We start from the raw sequence: 14,119 nt of genomic DNA, 5'->3' as shown, positions 1-14,119 counted from the left end.
ATTTCCGAGATGTTCGGCCGAGTTACCGCGCGGACGTAAGGAAAATGTTTTTTTCAAAAATTCACCATAAATCGAAATATTGTGCTAGAGACTTCCAATTTATAGCAAAATGAAGGTAAATGATTGAATATTACTAGAATGTAAGAGTTTTTGCTTACAATTGCGTTTTTCGACCTTTTCAGTCGAGTTAAAGTTGACCGAAGGTTGAAATTTTGGCAGTTATCGTGATTTGTGAAAATATTTCAAAACTGATATAAGCTACAACCATGAGCTATTTTCTTTTGCATTCGACATGAAATTGCGCACGTTTTCATATATAAAAGTTTATGTAACGACTAATGTAAAACGATGCAAATATTATGACAACGTGACGAAAGAATTTCCGAGATGTTCGGCTGAGTTACCACGCGCAGACGTAAGGAAAAAACTGTTTTTTTTTTTCAGAAATTCACCATAAATCGAAATATTGTGCTAGAGACTTCCAATTTGTTGCAAAATGAAGGTACATGATTGAATATTACTAGAATGTAAGAGTTTTAGCTTATAATTGCGTTTTTTTACCATTTCGGTCGAGTTAAAGTTGACCGAAGGTTGAAATTTTGGCAGTTATCGTGATTTATATGAAAATATTTCAAAACTGATAAAAGCTACAACTATGAGTTATTTTCTGTTGTATTGTACATGAAATTGCTCACATTTCCATATATAAAACTTTATGTAACGACTAATATAAAACGGTGCAAACATTACGACAACGTGACGAAAGAATTTCTGGCGCGGACATAAGGAAAAAGTTTTTTTCAAAAATTCACCATAAATCGAAATATTGTGCTAGAGACTTCCAATTTGTTGCAAAATGAAGGTAAATGATTGAATATTACTAGAATGTAAGCGTTTTAGCTTATAATTGCGTTTTTTTACCATTTCGGTCGAGTTAAAATTGACCGAAGGTTGAAATTTTGGCAGTTATCGTGGTTTATATGAAAATATTTCCAAACTTATAAAAGCTACAACCATGGGTTGTATGTTGCTGTATTTTACATGAAATTGCGCACATTTTCATATACTCGTATAAAACTTTATGTAACGGCTAATATAAAACGGTGCAAAACTTACGACAAAATGACGAAAGAATTTCTGAAATTTTCGGCCGAGTTACCGCGCGGTGGTTGAGTCAGAGTTGACCGAAGGTTGAAATTTTTTGTAGTCGACGTACGGTACATCCGCTCGGCACCCAACAGACAATTTTAGTCGACGTATGGTACGTCCAGTTGGCGTTTAAGGGTTAACATGTCCATCGAAGACTGTTGAGGGGTCTCCTTTAGACCTCTAAAGCCCAGACCTCACATTGTCCTCAGTTGCTTCAGGGTCAGGTGGGGAGCTATTCTGGGAAACGCCAAAATGTTGGGGAGTTGGACTGTATTGTAGAGCGAATGCATATAAACAGCCTAGAGTGGTTGGGAGGTTGGAAGGTCTTACACAGCAGAACATGTAATCAGGGACAAGATGATCATAGCCTTCTCCCAGAGTTCAACCTCTATTTCTTACACAAGGAAGTACAACTCTAGAAATTTGTTCAGGCTAGCTGAAAAACTTCTCCTTTGGACACATTCCACAAACATTATCTAATACAGTTGATCCCAGAGAGAAAATATGAAACATGTTAGTGCAGACCAATTCAGCAGGAAAAGGCAAGTCTTGTTAGAATGATCTCTTCATCTGCAAATATGTCAGTGGTTATGGAATGTTTTGTGAGCCCTGAACATTCTGTTTGCAATACCCTGAACACAAAACTTTCAGTTTAATGCTCTCCATGCGAGGATCAGTGGCATGGATGATCGATACTTTTCTTCTAGAGTGGTTGAATCTAGACCCTTACGCTTTTCTTCAATTTGCACGCCTGAGGAAAGTTTTCAACAAGTTGTGATTGTCTGAGAACTCAAGCCATTGTTAGCTCTTGGTGGCCACAAAGGAAATAGTTTTTTGAGCTACCCCTTCTGGCAGTAGATGTTCTTCACCTTCTGTCAATCAGGAAAGATCTTAGATGGTTGCATTTTAGAAGATTCCATCAAAACCTCCTTATGCTTCATCTGACCACATAGAACCTGTTATCTGTCTCTTGTGAGCAAAAGTCTTTTTGAAAGCAGCTAGGGAACCAACCCTTAAGTCAAGTATGCTCTCCATTGTTAGAACTTATCAGCAATATTGTTCAGTTATTGATCTTGGTGCTTGTACTAAGGGATTTTCAACACCCATACCTCTGCAGAGAAGCCGATCAAGTTCTTTCGGTATCTCAGGTATGCGAAGCAACTTTCTGTTCTAGGGTTTCAAGTATGTTGCCTTATATTGTCTCCAGTTCTGGGGCATACTAACTTGAATATTGTTCATGACTTTGGATGAGGTCTTCCAATCTTTTGAGCTGGTAGCCCCAAAATCTTACTATCTTTGTTGAGGATGGAATTTAGACTTAACCTTTAAATTTAATGCCATCTCAGTTTGAGTCTTTGGATAAAGCTTCCCTTAAGAACTTATCGTTCAAAAGACTTTTTCTTTTAGGTCTTGCTACAGTAAAGTTTATGAGTGACTTTTAAAGCCCTTTTTGCAAGTGATTATTTAAGGTAACTCATGTCTTTTTTCTTTCTCCCATTGGTTAGGGCTAAAATCAATGTCCAAGCAAAGCCCTTCCCAGATGTGTGACAGTGCTTAATCTAACTGCTTCAGTAGGAGTAAGCAATGAAGGCTATGTCCAGTTTTAGTTCTAAGGATGTATGTAGAAAGACTTGATCTCAGAAGAGGAGGAGCTCAGAATTTATTCTGTGATGTCTGGAGGCCAAACACTCCTGTGTTCAAGAATGCTGTCATTTTTTTACGTTGCTTAATCAAGTTAGTGGACATGGAGTTGAATCTTAATCATTTGCCATTGGTTGAAAGTATAACCACACGAAATTCATGCTATAAGCACATCTTTTAATTTCCTTTAAAACCTTTTGCAGCTCAGTGGACATGGAAGGCAGTTTCACCTTGCTTTGTTTGCAAGATATCAAATTTTGTATGAGAATTATAAAGCCCTTGTTCCTATCATCATGGTGGGGACAATTTTCTCCTGAACCAAATAATAAATCCCGTTTTTTGAGTTTGGGGAGCATGAAGGTAAACATTTGTGTATAGGAGCGTACCTTCATATCTGAAGGTACTCATAGTCTTTAGTTTTGAATTATGGTATGGCTTTTCGACTCTGGCACAGGAATCACTGGTACTCTACTAGATAGTGTATGAGGACCTTATACCCTGCTATGGATCAACCATCTGGTGGCATTACTTACCAAGAAAGATCACACAGCAGGCAGGACTGTTTAGAAGCTTATTCCATTTTAAAAGTAAAGCCTATAGTTTGTTTGGATGAATTAAAAGAAAAGCCTGTAGTTTGTTTGGCTGAGCAAATGTTTCTCTGACTATTAGTTCTTCGGATGCCTACCTACTGTTAAAGTGGAAACCCACACAGCCTTCCCACATCTTAGTGGGTGGTCATCACGGAATCTGACAAAAATGTAAACATTCCAGTGCCACCTGGTGGGAAAAAGGTAATTACAGACAGACCATCTGGGTCAGCCAAGTGTTATGCTTTTTTTTTATTTTGAATGCTGATCCCACCTAATGGTGCAAAGAAGTAGGTTAACTTTAACAATATCCAAATAATTAGTTTTACTGTAAATATTATCATGTTTCTTGAAAGTAAATTTACAGTCAAGAATGAAAACATTTTTCTTTACTAGACTGGCCCCAGCCCTGAGTGTACCATGCATCTTGGCTTTTCTTTAAAAAGCTTGGAAATGATGCAGTGTCTTTTGAATGGGCCTTCCTGCAACACCCCTGGGACAATTTGGAGGTCTATGCTTTCTCTCCATTTTGCCTAATCTGTCAAGTTCTTAACAGGGTAATGGCCTCTCAGAAGCTCAGAATGACCCTAGTTGCTCCCATGTGGGCCTACGCGGAATGGTTCTCCGATCTCCTAACCCTGCTGCCAGAAGCTCCGAGAGAGATTCCTCTGTGGCACAACCTTCTGTGTCAACCCCACTTCCAGAGATTCCACCACTAAGTAGAGTCCTTATCTCTTCACAGCTGGAAACCATCCAGTATCTCATGCAAGCGAGAGGCTTTTCTTGCAGAGCAGCATCGGAGATGTCTGGCTGTCTCAGAAGATCCTCCTTAGCCATGTACCAAGGGAAGTGGGCCGTTTGCTGTGGTTGGTGTTGTCAGCGGGGTCTCCAATCAGAGCTTCTGTTCAGCAAGTAACAGATTTCGTAATTTTTCTCCACAGAGAAGGGCTACAGAGCTGCCTTGAGTGCAGTTTTGCAAATGAAGGATGTCGATATTTCTTCTTCGTGGGAGATCTCAATGCTTCTCAAGAACTTTGAGCAGTCTTGTCCTCCAAAAGAGCTTAGACCACCCAGTTGGGACCTGACTTTGGTACTGGGCAGCCTCACTTGTGGCCTCTTTGAGCCTTTGTGTCGTGCATCAGGTAGGAACCTGACTGAAGACAGTTTTTCTGCTGGCTCTGGCCTCCTTGAAGCGAGTTGGTAAACTCCATGGCCTATCCTATGATGCCAAGCATATGAGGGGTTGGACATCCATAGCCTTCGAATTTGTCCTGGAATCCATGTCATGATGACAGATTTGGTTCCTTCTGAATTCCATCTCTTAATCTTTGTTGATAATGATCCGGACGAATTGTTCCTTTGCCTTGTCAGAGCACTATGCTGTTACCTGAAAAGGACTCGCCATCTCCAACCAGGGTACTAAAAACTTTTCCTTAGCACTGGCCTGAACAAGAAAGAAGTGTCAAAGAATACGATCTCCTTTTGGCTGCATGGGACTACCAGACAAGCCTATGGTTCGACTTCATGTTCCTATCCTACTAACACGGTGCAGGCAAGAGCACATGATGTTAGGGGGCTAGGCCCTTCTTTGGCATTTAAAAAGAACTTGTCTGTTCAAAAGATTTTTAATGGATGTCACATGGCTTCATCAGACCACCTTCACTTCCTTCTATCTGCGGGATGTTGCCCACAGGTCCTTGGATACTTTTTCCTTGGGTCTGGTGGTGGCTGCTCAGCAGGTTGTTTAACTCATCCAGTGCCCCCAGTGGGACAGTTTGTATCTTTCCTAAGATGATGGTATGAAAGTGAGAATGAATGGGATGACTGGTCTCTTTCGGTTTCCTTTCTTTTCTTCTTTAGCCGGTGGGCAAAGAAATAATTCCATCATGTGCTGGATCGGGTCCGATACACGTAAGACTGCGGCCTTTTTGTTAAGTTTTGCTTATTCCTACACAAATATAAAACTTTTGCAAAAGCAAGTACCTCCTCTCTCTAGCAAGGGGAAAGAGGGTTGACAGCAAACTATTGGTGACCACAAAGTTTTTTATCTACAGTTATAGTTCTTTAACATCCTCCTACATTGTCTCATCACATTGTACTGATTCCCAGAAGTCTGACTGATAAATAATCACTTATTTATTAATAAATAATCGCTTATTTATTTATGTCAGAGGCTTTGGTTCCCTTCCATAGACTTCAATAAGCCAGGAAGAGTTACCTGGTGTGCTGAACCCCTGTTGGTTCCAGACTTTCTTTCATCCCTCCAAAAGTGAGTTTATCCATAAGTTAAGACCCAGGTTTGTTCTGCATATGAACAAATGACAAATTTGTTAATCAGTTTGTATTTTTCATAGCTAACAAACCTGCTGTCTTAACTTAAATGGCCCACCTCTAGCCACTCCTCAATCGAGTGTCCTGGGATGGAAGAAACTTAGGCGTCATGCCTTTCGATGCATGCGCAAAGGAACTTGCCATCGCCACCCAGACCTATCAGTCTACCTTGTTGCCACCAATTCCTTGTTTGTTATTTTTACCGGTTTCTAGCTGATGCTAGAAGAATTATCCCTAAGACTGTTGGTTTGTCAGCTATGAAAAATACAAATTGATTAATAAACTTGTCATTTTTTGTGTAAAAACACCTCCAAAGCTTTTTAAACAGTTGCAAGAATAATACATATGGAATAAGTGGTTTATCAAATATCTTTAATTGATTGGAGGTGAAGGTTGTATGGTTATTTCGTGCATTACTGAAATGTTTATTATTTGTTAATTGAAGCATTTTCTTTTTTTAAATAAAGCTTTTCAATTGGAGTATTACATCATCTCATGGGGATGCCAGAGTGAATCTTGAAACATGGAGTCACTGGCAAGAGCTTATGGTGGATGGAAAGGAGACACCTGATCCTACTCCTACAAGATTTGATTGTCATTACTTCAACTGCTTTAATGTTTATCGTTGTGGTCGAGGGGGCCACCAGCAACTGTCTGTGTAAGTTGGTGTTTGCTTCCTTATTGGACATTATTTCTATGTGAGAATTACCATTACATTCAATGTTTCGTTTTTGGAATTATTCCTTAAATGTTTGTATAAATTTTGTTTGTTCTTCCACAATGTTGTGGATTTAGGACTTTGCAGGACCCACCCCGAAGTGCAGAATACTGCCAATGTGGCTTTTTTTCAATTACTTTGCTTACAAAATGGGCTCAGCAGTGTGTAAAAGGATAACAACAAAAACAAACTTTACATAGTTGCCTTATTTTTTAAAAAAGCTACAAAAAATTATATACATTTCTCTTAGATTAGTTGCTCACTCAAATGTCATGACGGTACCCTCAACCAGTTTAAACCTATGAACATACACATAATTTAATAGTTAATCTAATCTTTTTTTAAACCTCAACCTCCATGTAAAATTTGATGGCCATCAGAAAAAATATTGATAGTTCTAACAAGACACAAAAGAAACCAGTGAATACATTTTATTCTCTTAAAACAAGAAGCCTTCAGTACAATACATTCGACACATTCATAACAACAATGTTGGGACATATTTGTCAAGTTTTTCTACAAAATATGATATTTATTCTGTGTTCTTATATATATATATATATATATATATATATATATATATATATATATATATATATATATATATATATATATATATATATATATATATATATATATATATATATATATATATATATATATATATATATATATATATATATATATATATATATATATATATATATATATATATATATATATATATATATATATATATATATATATATATATATATATATATATATATATATATATATATATATATATAAATCAGAAAGCTACAAACGTCCTTTTAATATCCAATTCACTCTACCTCGGAAATAATATATTTTCATATATGTTACCGAAGGAAATTTTTTTTTTTTTTTTTTTTTTTTTTTTTGATAATAATTCCACCGTTCCGTGAACGAACCAGCGACGGACGAGGAATCAGGACTACAGTGGCGCCCGATTTCGTTAGTGCGTCACTGTAGTCCTGATTCCTCGCCTGTCGCTGGTTCGACTTTCACGGGATGGTGGAATTATTATATCAAAAAAAAAAAAATTCCCCCTTCGGTAACATATATGAAAATATATTATTTCCGAGGTAGAGTGAATTGGATATTAAAGGACGTTTGTAGCTTTCTGATTGTATATGAATCACGGTGATGTGATAAATAGTCATATATATATATATTATATTATATTATATTATATTATATTATATTATATTATATTATATTATATTATATTATATTATATTATATTATATTATATTATATATATATATATATATATATATATATATATATATATATATATATATATATATATATATATATATATATATATATATATATATATATATATATATATATATATATATATATATATATATATATATATATTAATTTTGTCCCTCATTAGTTGTATTTTCCTTTTCACTCTTCAAGAAAAACATGCCTTATTTGTAGCATCAAAGAACACTGGGGAAGACAGTCTGAATAACTAATTTTTATTTAAGTTACTTACCAAGTAACTACATAGCTATTAGTTCCTAACTATCACGGCAGCTTAATTTTGAAATTCACGGTAGTGTTCCAATATTCTGGTGTAGGTAACTCGCCTCGCCAACTTTCGGGGAAGGATAGGTGCAATGATACTAAAGAGCCCAATTCACTTCTACCGGTTAACAGCTAAACATCTGTTGTTGGCGACAGCTTTTGTTTGATCTTAGTATAGTTCACCGGATGGTTTTCATCGTCTTTGGTGAAGTATTCTTTGCTTTGATAGTGATTGCACTATGGTCAAGTATTCTTTGCTTTAGTAGCAATTGCACTGTGTTAGCTTATTTAGCTTGGATTTTTCATATTAATTAGGATGTCGGACTCCAGTTCTACAAGTAGCCGGTTTTGCAACAAAGGATGTAATACCAGACTTCAATCAGATATGACTCGCATACCATTTGTTTTCACTGTAGAGGACAAATTTGCTCTTCCAACTTGACTTGTAATGAGTGCAGAGAGTGGGATCAGGGGATGGAAGACTTTGGCTAGTTATTTGGATAAACTTGACAAAACTAGACAAAGAAGAGCAGCTGCTAAAGCTGAAGCTAAAAGTTCAGTTAGTCAGGGTTCTCCTGTTTTACCTTCCCTTTCGACTTCTGTAACTGCCTTTTCCCCTATCACCAGTCCTCTGACTTTACCTGTAACTCCGTTACCCAACTCCCAACCTTCTGAACCCGATGCCATTGCTAGCCTGGAAGCCAGAATAGACCAGAAATTCGGTCTCTTAGTTAACACTGTAGCTCAGATAGGGGCTTCAGTGAGGCAGCTTTATGGATAAGTTTAGTGCCAGTGATCATGGTGCAAGTGTTGTGTCAATGGAGGAGGTGGCTACTCGTCCCACTGACACTCCTAGATGAAGGTCCCTGTCAAACCCCCCTAAACCTGGGAGGAGGCAAACCGTAAGTCCAAGGGAGGTCAGTGGGGTTTGCCCACAGGTAGTCACCCCCCTCAACGGAGCCTGTTGTACGAGGATCCCAGGACTCAGCGGACAGCCGCTGGAAAGGCATCCATCTTGGAGTTCATGCCCTTACTACGAGTGATTCAGATTCGGGATCCAATGAATCCAAGTCTAATGCAAGTAAGAAGCACAGTTGGCACTTTAAGAGTGCATCTAAGCCATTGAAAAGGCCAGTATCCGCAGCTGAGTGTGAATTCCCGATCCTGTGCAAGTGGACCAGAGATCGGGAACAGAGCCCCAGACCATCTTGTAGTTTTTGGGACGATCCTAGTAATGTGTCACCTGCAGTGTCATTGTCAGAGTGCCAGTGTTGGATGCCCAAACGGTTTCCCAAGAAAACCACAGATCGTGCATTAGGATCTGAGTGCCCAGTGGGATTCCAGGGATCCGTGTCTGCAGTGTATTCCGAGCGCCTAAAGGGATCCAAGTGTGTAGTGGGATCCAAGGGATTCAGTTAAGTGGGATCCGAGGGATCCAGGTATATAGTGGGATCTGAGGGATCCAGGCATCCAATGGGATACGAGGGATCCAATCATCTAGTGGGATCTGAGGGATCCAGTCATCAAGTGGGATCCAAGAGAATAGTGGGATCTAAGGGATGCAAGCATGCAGTGGGACCCAAGGGATCTGAAGTTCCTGCGGGATTGGATAAACACATAGTGCATGTGCGGTCGTCAGTGTGCACCAGCTCCCCTTCCAAGCTGGCGCCAGCTTTATCCAGGCATCCTACGCCACACACTGCACCTCATTTGGTTCAGGATCCTTCCTTGGAACCGATTCAGCGACGTCTAGACAGTATCCTAGACCTTTTACAGGAACCGACAGTGTCTCATGAGCCTATGGATCTAGCTCCTTCGCCCATTTCGTCCAAAGAAGAAGACGTCTAACAGGGCCAGCCTTCAGCCTATGCATCCCTGTTGAAGTACTTCTTGTTTTGCTTCCCAGATTTCTTTTCATCAGCGACCCCGTCTTCACCAGGTTCGGCATTCATGATGAGACAGCCTGCGGAAGCTCCCATTGTCAAAGAAAGCCATGTCAGGCATTGAGTGTTGGCTGACAGACAAGAGGGATCTGAGCAAGACTGTTTTGCGCCCCTCCTTCACATCTATCGAAGAGGAGGTATATGTCTTATGTTACTGGGGAAGCTCCTTCTTTGGGAGTTTCTGCCTCCTACCAGAACACCATAGACAACATACAATAGAGCATATAAGCCGAAAAGGTCCACATTACGCAATATATACAGATGGATCTAAATCAGAACATGGAGTGGCATATGCTGCAGTGTCCCAAGACAAATCTTATCAGTTCTCTCTTCCTAATAATGCTTCCGTGTTTACAGCAGAATCGTATGGAATTGCATTAGCTATAAAAATAATTAAAGAATCACCATTCAATAATTTTGTGATTTTTATTGACTCGAGAAGCGCTATAGAAGCTATTCAAAGTTACACATCAAAAAATAATATAGTACAACAAAGTAAATTATATCTCCATAACTTATACAATAATGGAAAAATTGTAGAAATATGTTGGAGGCAGGGATCAAAGGAAATGAGGATGCAGACAAAGCAGCTAAAGCAGCAACTCACATGACAAGATCAAAAGTGAATATCCCAGTTACTGATTATGTAACACACATAAAAATGGGTATCATAAATAAATGGCAATAGATATAGGATGAAGAACCTGAAAGTAATAAATTGAAACAAATAAAACCTAAGGTTAAAAAATGGAGTTCATCATATCAGAGAGAGAGACACACAAGTAATTTTAACACGTCTTGGAATAGGCCATATTCGTCTGACACATGGGCACTTAATGAGCAGCCCACATGGCCCAGCTCCCGAGTGCTCAGTGCAGGGTAATAATAACAATCAGACATGTGTTATGTGAGTGTCCAAAGTATGACCAACAACGAATGAAAACTTTTGGAAATAGATCAGTGAAAGAAATTTTGTCAGTCTTTTACATTTTCAATCATTCCAATTTTGATGTTCTTGAGGAACTGTAATTTAATTAATAAAATATAAAAAGTAGATAATAAAGGCATGAAAACCCTTTTAACATTTGTTGAATTAAAAAAAAAAGGCAAAATTTTTAAATGTTGCTTAATTTATATTCTGAATTTTAATATACCTTTTTAGTATGAATGTAAGGAAGTCTGAGTAAACGTATTTATTGTATGTATGTGTTTCAGTGTGAGAGGATGTGCCTGTATGCAGTTTTTAATTTCAATTTAATTCATTCATCATTGTACGAAATGAGCTATTGGGTCCTAGTGCTTGGCCTCAGGCCTGGACCTAATATTTTAATCTAATCCTTTGGGCCAGCCCTATGAGAGCTGAAAGTCAGCTCAGTGGTCTGGTTAAACTACTTTAATATTAATAATAATCCCAAGGGCACTTCTCCAGCTTGAGTGACTCGTCCCAGAGATCTGCATTCTCTTCATCCAAGATCTTATTCACGTTGTTGGAACTCGACCACGGACGAATGACATCTTCAAGGGCTATGAGATCTTAAGGGTTTTCGATTGGACTATGTGCACTTTGGAAAAGAAGATAGAGGATTGTGCCACCCTGTAAGATAACTTCGCTATAGACAGGCTGGAGTACTGTACTTTCATGCACAGATAAGGTGATCAGGGATGGACCCCAGGAGCTGGTGGCCTTATTTGCAGTGGGAGTACTCAAGAAGCGAGAACAGTGGTGTTCGTTCACTGCCAAAGGGGTCACCCCTTCCCAGAGGTCCACGCTTCTTTTCACAACTTTGGTCCCCTGTGCCTCAGTAGAGCATATTGCAATGGAATTGCAAAAGAAGTCTACACAAGACTTGCTGGCTTAGTTCGCCAAATGCCTGAAAGAATCAGGACATGTTTCTTCTATTTCTTTTGCACAAAGAATGATCTCGCCACTACAGCAGCAGCCATTTTGAGGCGGCAGAGGCAAGTTCCAACCCCGTTCTTGAACGTATCCTAGGTCAGTCCGACCAATCAAGAAGTCATCAGGCAAGCCTTCCTCTCGCAAGTGAGGATACTGTCCTCTGTGTACCAGTGGGGGCCAGACTTCCACATTTTTTAAGCAAATGGGAGGACAGAAATGTGGAGCCTTGGGTTTTTAAAGTGATGAGAGAGGGATATTCCATCCTATTCAGGGAAAAATCTCCCTCAGTGTCATCTCCCATCAACTTGGCAGTGTACTCTTTAGGCTCAGAGAGGTATTCGGCCCTGTCACAGGAAATCTCGTCTCTGCTCAGCAAGAGGATCATAGAGATAGTTGAAGATGTAAGCACACCAGGGTTTTACAACCGCTTGCTCTTCATCCCAAAGTCATCTGGAGGTTGGAGACCTGTTCTGGACATCCGTGCCCTGAATTGCAGTTTGTGTTCCAGGACAAGGTCTTCCAATTTCAAGCTCTGTACTTCGGCCTCTCTACAACCCCTCAAGTTTTCACCCGTGTCCTCGCCCCATTAGCAAAGTGGCTACATATCATGGGAATCAACATTTGTCTATGTCTAGATGACTGGCTCCTATGCTCCACCTTGGAATCAAATTGCACGGAGGACCTCCAAAAGATACTTCTGTTAGACCAAGAGTTGGGCCTGTTGATAAACTTAGATAAATCCCATCTAGTCCCGACTCAGTTGATTCTGTATTTTGGGAATGAAGAACAATTCTCAGACTTTTTAGGATTTTATCTCCAACAAGAGAGTCCAATCCTGCCTCCAGACAGTTTGGAATTTCCTCTCTCTCCCGTCCTGCTTGGCCAATGAGTGGATGAGTTTGCTGGGCACCCTCTCAACCATAGAGAAGTTTGTACCTGTGGGGAGACTACACATGAGAGTGTTACAGTTCTTCCTAAAGGCCAGTTGGCAAAGGAAGACCCTCCCAGACTCGTTTGTCTTCACAATCACTCCTGAGATCAGGGAGTTCCTTCGGTGGTGGCTCATGACAGGAAGGTTTTCAGAAGGGGTCACTATGCCCTCTGAGCCCCAACCTCACCTAACACTGATGCATCAGATTTGGGTTGCGGGGCTCAGTTAGAAGACAAGGAAGTATCAGGGACATGGTCACAATCCGAGAGAGGACTTCACATCAACGTGAAGGAACTGAAGATGACACACTTGGCCTTCAGCACTTCGCAACAGCAACTTTCATCACCACAGTCATAGTCCACTCGGATAATATGACAGCTCTGGCATTCATAAGGAATCAGGGAGGGAGCCACTCCTTTTCGCTGTATCAAGCAGCCAGAGAACTTCTCATCTGGGCACAAGAAAACCACACCAAAATTGTCACCCGCTTTAGAGAGGGCAAGCTAAATGTCATAGCAAATGAATTGAGTTGTTGCAAACAGGTCCTACCCACGGAATGGACACTGAATCTGCAGTTGTGCAGCAACCTGTGGAAATGGTGGGGAAAACTGTCGATAGATCTGTTTGCAACGTCGAGGAACCATCGACTTTCCTTGTATTGTTCGCCAGCCCCAGACCCTCTCGCATGGGCAATGGACGTGATACTCCAGGACTAGTCGAACCTGGACGTCTATGCCTTCCTGTCATTCAGTATGGTGAGAGACGTAAGCAACAAGTATCTCTCGCATAACAACATGTCGATGACCCTGGTAGCTCCTTTTTGGCCATAGAAGGAGTGGTTTCTGGACCTCGATCTTCTGGTAGATTCCCCAAGACAACTGCCACAGAGACGAAATCTACTCAAGCAACCGCACTTTCACCGGTTCCGTCAAGGACTATCCACTCTAGCTGTGACAGACTTCAGACCGTCAGGAAGCTTGTCAGAGTGAAAGGTTTTTCGAGACCAGCTGCAGAAGCGATTGCAAGGTGTAGGTGCCAGTCTTCCTCCAACGTGTACCAGAACAAGTGGGCAATCTTCTGCAGCTGGTGCAGGAGACATAATGTATCATCTACTTCTACCTCTGTAGCGCAAATAGCAGACTTTTTGCGATTTTTAAGGTCTTCCTGAGGGTTAGCTACACCCACGATCAAGGGCTACGGAGCGATGCTAAACAATGTATTCAGACATAGAGTTCTGGATTTTTCTGCTGATAAGGACATCAGTGATCTAATCAAATCACTAGACACTTCAAAGCAGGAGAGGACAGATTCCATGTCCTGGAATCTAGATGTAGTGTTAAAATGGCTTTGAGGCCCT

The 14,119-nt window shown here is 40.1% G+C and overlaps 1 protein-coding gene across 2 annotated transcripts in view; it reads left to right on the top strand.

Annotated features, from left to right (window-relative positions):
* sotv (exostosin glycosyltransferase sotv) overlaps window positions 1-14,119 on the top strand; it is a 546,319-nt gene that overhangs the window by 96,851 nt on the left and 435,349 nt on the right. Inside the window, exon 3 of one of the 2 annotated variants that reach the window (XM_067110140.1) lies at window positions 6,176-6,366. The exons of the other annotated variant lie outside the window; for it this stretch is intronic. Coding sequence (XP_066966241.1) covers window positions 6,176-6,366 — 191 coding nt within the window. The remainder of the gene's footprint in view (window positions 1-6,175; window positions 6,367-14,119) is intronic. 2 annotated transcript variants of the gene reach the window in all.

This window comes from Macrobrachium rosenbergii, chromosome 10 (genome assembly GCF_040412425.1).
Source record: "Macrobrachium rosenbergii isolate ZJJX-2024 chromosome 10, ASM4041242v1, whole genome shotgun sequence".
NCBI classification, from domain to species: Eukaryota; Metazoa; Arthropoda; class Malacostraca; order Decapoda; family Palaemonidae; genus Macrobrachium; species Macrobrachium rosenbergii.
Note: the sequence above shows the minus strand (reverse complement) of the source record. Positions and strands in the feature narration are given on the sequence as shown.